The sequence below is a fragment of the Marmota monax genome, unplaced genomic scaffold, assembly GCF_021218885.2.
Source record: "Marmota monax isolate L192 unplaced genomic scaffold, Marmota_monax_Labrador192_F-V1.1 WCK01_AAM20220418_F8-fsc00012, whole genome shotgun sequence".
Taxonomy (NCBI): Eukaryota; Metazoa; Chordata; class Mammalia; order Rodentia; family Sciuridae; genus Marmota; species Marmota monax.
The window spans coordinates 146665-155000 of NW_026695227.1; the positions used below are offsets into that span (position 1 = coordinate 146665).

The 8336-nt window shown below is 36.8% G+C and overlaps 1 protein-coding gene across 1 annotated transcript; it reads right to left on the reverse strand.

Annotated features, from left to right (window-relative positions):
• Nucleotides 1-1391: 1391 nt before the first annotated feature.
• LOC124087118 (taste receptor type 2 member 50-like) lies at nucleotides 1392-3278 on the reverse strand. The gene is made up of 3 exons (XM_046435840.1): nucleotides 3201-3278; nucleotides 1794-1960; nucleotides 1392-1509 (listed from the first exon to the last, which is right to left on the reverse strand). Exons 1-3 carry the CDS (start codon nucleotides 3276-3278, stop codon nucleotides 1392-1394), a joined length of 363 nt encoding a protein of 120 aa, XP_046291796.1.
• Nucleotides 3279-8336: the final 5058 nt, after the last annotated feature.

Genomic DNA, 8336 nt, shown 5'->3' on the forward strand with positions numbered 1-8336 from the left:
TCATGACCACAGTTCTCCCTTTTTCATCCATCCTTATTATAGACATTAGCCTTTTCTAATCTTTCCATCTATTATTTTTCAGTACTATTTATGGTAGTCACATACTACATTTACACTGTATTTGTTTTTATTGTGTGCATGTTTTATTCCAACAATTCTGGTTATTCTTTATTAAGCATGACATAAGAATTCATAATGACATAAGATCTATTTCAAACATGCATCTTTGATATAAGCTTTGACAATATTTTTCTTTGAAATACTGGGGTTGAACCCAGGAGGGCACTCTATCCCTCATCTATATCCCTAAGTCTTTTGCTGCAGTCCGGCTGCAGCAAACTAACCAGGGGTTGACGAACAACTTGTGTACATTGATACACCAGGAGTGGGAGCCGTTTATTGTAGGACAGGAGTGGTATTTATACATTCCACACAGCTTATCTTAATTAACATAAAATAGATACAGCAGTCAACCAATAAGGAATCTCCACACTTAATGGCTAGCTGGCGTTACTTCACAAACCACTCCCTCTGGCAAAATGCCAGGCGCCATCCAGACTTGTTTACAGACTCTAACAGTCTTTCTTTATTTTTCATTTTGAGACAGGTCTAATTAGGTTGCTAAGGCTGGCTGGCCTGGAAATTAAAATACTTCCCCTTCATCTCCCGAGGTGCTGGGATTTCAGGCAAGCACCACCAACTGCTCTACATTGATTAAAATTGAACATTCATAGCTGGGGATATAACTCAGTCATAGAGCACTTGCCTAGTAAGAGTGAGGGCCTGGGTTCAACCCCTAGTATGGGGGCAAGGGGGATTGAATGTCCTTGCAATCCAAAATGTTAGAAATTCAAAAATGAAGAAATCTAAACATACTATGCCACTTAAGTAAGGTATAAAGAACAAGGGAAAATAGTATTCATTTCCTGAGATAACCAAATGCTTTTACACTACTGATCATAAATATATCTGGAAAATGTCCTACCTTGCTTTGTATAATTAGGTTGTTTACATCAAAAAACAATGATTGTATGTTATAGTGAATCTTTCTCATTTTCCACACATGCACAGAAACATACTCACATGTGTATACCTTTGCTTAATTAGCTTAGGTAACCGACTTTCTAGAAAATTGCTTAGAAATTATTCAAAATCATACACATACTTCTTATCTGCAAAGAAGATAAGAAACATAAAATGTTGCTGATTCCATGTGATTTCTACTAAAAATCACACCTTGGCCCTGTTATTGACTTTAAGATTTTCGATTTTTCTTGGCCACAGGAACAACAGAAAGGTCTATTTCTGCTTTTGTTTCCCAAAATCAGGACAAATGAATGACCTGAAGGATGGACCAAACCAGTAGCCTGGCAAGAAGATGACCAGGTGTTTCAGCATTCTATTAGAAGGCCCACAGATACAATTAAAGACGGAGAAGACATGGCAAATAACAAGAGAATGGAGACCAGAGCTTGCAACGCGTTCATGTAGACCTTGGTGCTTAGGACCCTTTGTCATGGACCTACATGTTCCTCAGAGGTTCTAATAGAATGCTGAAAGAACTGGACATCTTCTTGCCAGGCTACTGGCTTGGTCCATCCTTTAGGCCATTACCTAAGAGTAAAAAGCTCAGGGATGTAACAGAGTATGGAGTTTGCTAGAGTATATTGGAGAGATACAGTATTGCTCAATTTGCTACTCTGGGACACAATTCTTTGTATACTTATACCTGCAGGATCTCACTTATGGTTAACAAAGTGAAAATGAAAAACAAAATCATAAAAATTCTCAACCATGACACTAAAATGGCACTCTTCTCTCTCCTCCTTAGGTGAATAAAAATAGGTTGGAGAAAGGCTATCTTGAGCAAATAAAATATGCTGAGGCTAGAAGCAAGCCAGGTGCTAAAATGGTTGATTGCTGCCCAGGCAATAAGAAAAATAATTCTTAATTGTGTCCACTATATGAACCTGAATTATCATAGTTTCATTTCAGTGTTTTAACTTTCCCAAAACAAACCAACTCTGTGGATGACCAAAGAAGTGAAAATTCCATCAGCTAAAGGGATATTTTGACTCCTGCCCAAGTCACTGCAGCTACCAGTACTACAAAGACACGAACAAATTCTACCATTACTTAGACAGAAATGATGCTCCATAGTAATTTTATCACATCTCTGGGGGAGGAGGATCCATGCTTAATATCCTGGTTGTGATTTATAATCTCCTAACCTAGAGTTCTACCAGCCCTACTTTTCTGGATGTACACTAAAGTTCTTACTTTCTTTATATTCTGTGACCAAGGTCAAACAGGAAATAGAGAATATACTAAAAAACAAGTCTATGATGTTCTTATGGAAACCATTGTTATTCCAAAATAGCTCAAAATATTGCCTAAATTATTTCAGTGCCATAGGCTGGGTTCTTTCAAGGCAGGTGTCAGTGGAAAACTGAATTCCCATTTGCTAGCATGCAAATTAAGACATATTCTCTTTCAGGCTTTTTGCCTTGTTTATAATTTGAATTCCTTGGGTTTGGATGTCAGCTAGTAAAATTTTAAAACCTAATACATAAGCTACATCAGAAATATCTAAATTGATAGATGAAACCTAGTCATGTGGAGATGACCTGAATGGACTATTATTACAGAGGATTTATTTCAAGGAAAATACTGGATCCACATAGAAAGGTCTAAAGGAAGTGATTTGTGGGTTTTTCCTCTTTCCTAGACTTTTCTAGGAACTCTCAGGAAAGCTGACCCTCCTTACAATTAGATATTGATAGAAGTATTTATATGCACCTGCATTGTTTATAAACCATAAACACAGACACACATTCACCACCACCCTGGTTTCTGAAAAAAAAAATCTAAGAAATAAGAAAATATTTCATCTTGTAATTTTCAAAATGAGAACTCAGAGAAGTTGAAATTTAAATCCTCAGAGGGAATAAAGGTTCTGGGAATTGAACCCAGAACCTCACATGCCAGGCAAGCACTCTTCCACTGAGCCACAACCCTAGCCTTAAATCCCTTCTTTCATACTCAATCTTCTTAGCCCATAACATTTATCAAGCATGTCTCCATGCTTTAGGTCTTTTACAAAGGTTTCCCTCCTAACCCTATTTAATATTTAATGGTCAGTGCTAATGAAAAGATTCAGTAATTTTACACATATTCCTGGAATTTGTTGTGATTTTTACCGGAATCATTAAACCAGAGGATATGAGCATACGAGTCACATTAGCAAATCGATTCTGTAACTCAAAGACATGGTGCATATATACATTTATGTAGAACCTTTTTTTTAATTTTTATTGTTGGTTGTTCAAAACATTACATAGTTCTTGATATATCATATTTCACACTTTGATTCAAGTGGGTTATGAACTCCCATATTTACCCCGTATACAGATTGCAGAATCGCATCAGTTACACATCCATTGATTTACATATTGCCATACTAGTGTCTGTTGTATGCTGCTAACTTTCCTATCCTCTACTATCCCCCATCCCCTCCCCTCTTCTCTCTCTACCCCCTCTACTGTCATTCATTTCTCCCCCTTGTATTATTTTTCCCTTTCCCCTCACTTCCTCTTGTATGTAATTTTGTATAACCCTGAGGGTCTCCTTCCATTTCCATGCAATTTCCCTTCTCTCTCCCTTTCCCTCCCACCTCTCATCCCTGTTTAATGTTAATCTTCTTCTCATGCTCTTCCTCCCTACTCTGTTCTTAGTTACTCTCCTTATATCAAAGAAGACATTTGGCATTTGTTTTTTAGGGATTGGCTAGCTTCACTTAGCATAATCTGCTCTAATGCCATCCATTTCCCTGCAAATTCTATGATTCTGTCATTTTTTAATGCAGAGTAATACGCCATTGTGTATAAATGCCACATTTTTTTTATCCATTCGTCTATTGAAGGGCATCTAGGTTGGTTCCACAGTCTTGCTACTGTGAATTGTGCTGCTATGAACATCGATGTAGCAGTGTCCCTGTAGCATGCTCTTTTTAGGTCTTTAGGGAATAGACTGAGAAGGGGAATAGCTGGGTCAAATGATGGTTCCATTCCCAGCTTTCCAAGAAATCTCCATACTGCTTTCCAAATTGGCTGCACCAATTTGCAGTCCCACCAGCAATGTACAAGTGTACCCTTTTCCCCACATCCTCGCCAGCACTTGTTTTTGTTTGACTTCATAATGGCTGCCAATCTTACTGGAGTGAGATGGTATCTTAGGGTGGTTTTGATTTGCATTTCTCTGACTGCTAGAGATGTGAGCATTTTTTCATGTACTTGTTGATTGATTGTATGTCCTCCTCTGAGAAGTGTCTGTTCGGGTCCTTGGCCCATTTGTTGATTGGGTTGTTTGTTATCTTATTGTGTAATTTTTTGAGTTGTTTGTATACTCTGGATATTAGGGCTCTATCTGAAGTGTGAGGAGTAAAGATTTGTTCCCAGGGTGTAGGCTCCCTATTTACCTCTCTTATTGTTTCTTTTGCTGAGAAAAAACTTTTTAGTTTGAGTAAGTCCCATTTGTTGATTCTAGTTATTAACTCTTGTGCTATGGGGGTTCTATTGAGGAATTTGGAGCCTGACCCCACAGTATGTAGATCGTAGCCAACTTTTTCTTCTATCAGACGGCGTGTCTCTGATTTGATATCAAGCTCCTTGATCCATTTTGAGTTAACTTTTGTGCATGGTGAGAGAAAGGGATTCAGTTTCATTTTGTTGCATATGTGTTTCCAGTTTTCCCAGCACCATTTGTTGAAGATGCTATCCTTCCTCCATTGCATGCTTTTAGCCCCTTTATCAAATATAAGATAGTTGTAGTTTTGTGGATTGGTTTCTGTATCCTCTATTCTGTACCATTGGTCCACCCGCCTGTTTTGGTACCAGTACCATGCTGTTTTTGTTACTATTGCTCTGTAGTATAGTTTGAAGTCTGGTATCGCTATACCGCCTGATTCACACTTCCTGCTTAGCATTGTTTTTGCTATTCTGGGTCTTTTATTTTTCCATATGAATTTCTTGATTGCTTTCTCTAATTCTACAAGAAATGCCGTTGGGATTTTGATTGGCATTGCATTAAACCTATAGAGAACTTTTGGTAATATCGCCATTTTGATGATGTTAGTTCTGCCTATCCATGAACACGGTATATTTTTCCATCTTCTAAGATCTTCTTCTATTTCTCTCTTTAGGGTTCTGTAGTTTTCATTGTATAAGTCTTTCACCTCTTTTGTTAGGTTGATTCCCAAGTATTTTATTTTTTTTTTGAGGATATTGTGAATGGAGTGGTTGTCCTCATTTCCATTTCAGAGGATTTGTCGCTGATATACAGGAATGCCTTTGATTTATGCATGTTGATTTTATGTCCTGCCACTTTGCTGAATTCATTTATTAGCTCTAATAGTTTCTTTGTAGACCCTTTTTGGGTCTGATAGGTATAGAATCATGTCACCTGCAAATAGTGATAATTTAAGTTCTTCTTTTCCTGTTTTTATGCCTTTAATTTCTTTCATCTGTCTAATTGCTCTGGCCAGTGTTTCGAGAACTATGTTGAACAGAAGTGGTGAGAGAGGGCATCCCTGTCTTGTTCCAGATTTTAGAGGGAATGCCTTCCATTTTTCTCCATTCAGAATGATGCTAGCCTGAGGCTTAGCATAGATTGCTTTTACAATATTGAGGTATGTTCCTGTTATCCCTAGTTTTTCTAGAGTTTTGAACATAAAGGGATGCTGTACTTTGTCGAATGCTTTTTCCGCATCTATCGAGATGATCATTGGGTTCTTATTTTTAAGTCTATTGATGTGGTGAATAACATTTATTGATTTCCGTATATTGAACCAGCCTTGCATCCCAGGGATGAATCCTACTTGATCATGGTGCACAATTTTTTTGATATGTTTTTGTATCCGATTCGCCAGAATTTTATTGAGGATTTTTGCATCTAGGTTCATTAGAGATATTGGTCTGTAGTTTTCTTTCTTTGAAGTGTCTTTGTCTGGTTTAGGAATCAGGGTGATGTTGGCCTCTTAGAATGAATTTGGAAGTTCTCCCTCTTTTTCTATTTCCTGAAGTAGCTTGAAAAGTATTGGTATTAGTTCCTCTTTAAAGGTTTTGTAAAACTCTGCTGTATATCCATCCGGTCCTGGGCTTTTCTTAGTTGGTAGTCTTTTGATGGTTTCTTCTATTTCCTCAATTGATATTGGTCTGTTTAGGTTGTTTATATCCTCCTGACTCAATCTGGGCAGATCATATGACTTAAGAAATTTATCGATGCCTTCACTATCTTCTATTTTATTGGAGTATAAGGATGCAAAATAATTTCTGATTATCTTCTGTATTTCTGAAGTGTCTGTTGTGATATTGCCTTTTTCATCCCGTATGCTAGTAATTTGAGTTCTCTCTATTCTTATCTTCATTAGCATGGCTAAGGGTCTGTCGATTTTATTTATTTTTCAAAGAACCAACTTTTAGTTTTGTCAATTTTTTCAATTGTTTCTTTTGTTTCGATTTCATTAATTTCCGCTCTGATTTTCATTATTTCTTGCCTTCTACTTCTTTTGCTGTTGTTTTGCTCTTCTTTTTTAGGATTTTGAGATGAAGTATGAGATCATTTATTTGTTGGTTTTTTCTTTTTTTAAGGAATGAACTCCAAGCAATGAATTTTCCTCTTAGAACTGCTTTCAATGTGTCCCATAGATTCTGATATGTTGTGTCTGTGTATTCATTTATCTCTAAGAATTTTTTAATTTCCTCCTTGATGTCTTCTATAACCCATTGATCATTCAGTAACCTATTGTTCATTCTCCAAGTGATGCATGATTTTTCCTTCCTTCTTTTATTGTTGATTTTCAGTTTCATTCCATTATGATCAGATAAGATGCATGGTATTATCTCTACTCCTTTATATTGTCTAAGAGTTGCCCTGTGACATAATATATGATCTATTTTTGAGAAGGATCCATGTGCTGCTGAGAAAAACGTGTAACTGCTTGATGTTGGGTGGTATATTCTATATATGTCAATTAAGTCTAGGTTATTAATTGTGTTTTTGAGTTCTATAGTTTCCTTATTCAACTTTTGTTTGGATGATCTGTCCATTGGTGAGAGAGGTGTGTTGAAGTCTCCCATGATTATTGTATGGTGGTCTATTAGACTCTTGAACTTGAGAAGAGTTTGTTTGATGAACATAGCTGCACCATTGTTTGGGGCATATATATTTATGATTGTTATGTCTTGTTGGTGTATGGTTCCCTTGAGCAGTATGTAGTGTCCCTCTTTATCCCTTTTGATTAACTTTGGCTTGAAATCTATTTTATTTGATATGAGTATGGACATTCCTGCTTGTTTCCGAAGTCCATATGAGTGATATGATTTTTCCCAACCTTTCACCTTTAGCCTATGTATGTCTTTTCCTATCAAATGTGTCTCCTGTAGGCAGCATATTGTTGGGTCTTGTTTTGTGATCCATTATACTAGCCTGTGTCTCTTAATTGGTGAGTTTAAGCCATTAACATTTAGGGTTATTATTGAGATATGGGTTGTTCTTCCAGCCATATTTGTTTATTTATGTTACTAAACATGGTTTGTTTTCCTCTTTGATTATTTTCCCCCCTTTAGTGTCCTACCTCCCACTGTTGGTTTTCATTGTTATTTTCCATTTCCTCTTCCTGTAATGTTTTGCCGAGGATGTTTTGAAGAGATGGTTTTCTAGCTGCAAATTCTTTTAACTTTTGTTTATCATGGAAGGTTTTAATTTCATCTTCCATTCTGAAGCTTAATTTCACTGGATACACAATTCTTGGTTGGAACCCATTTTCTTTCAGTGTTTGAAATATGTTATTCCAGGATCTTCTAGCTTACAGAGTCTGTGTTGAAAGATCAGCTGTTATCCTGATTGGCTTACCCCTAAATGTAATCTGCTTCCTTTCTCTTGTAGCTTTTAAAATTCTCTCCTTATTCTGTATGTTGAGCATCTTCATTATAATGTGTCTAGGTGTGGATCTCTTATGATTTTGCACATTCGGCGTCCTGTAGGCTTCTAGGATTTGGGGTTCTGTCTCATTCTTCAAGTCTGGGAAGTTTTCTCGTATTAGTTCATTGAATAGATTGCTCATTCCTTTGGTTTGGAGTTCTATCCCTTCCTGTATCCCAATGACTCTTAAGTTTGGTCTCTTTTTGTTATCCCATATTTCTTGGATGTTCTGCTCATGGTTTCTTAACAGTCTTGCTGAGCTGTCTATGTTCTTTTCAAGTTGAAATACTTTGTCTTCATTGTCTGATGTTCTATCTTCTAAGTGTTCTACTCTGCTGGTAGTATTCTCCATTGAG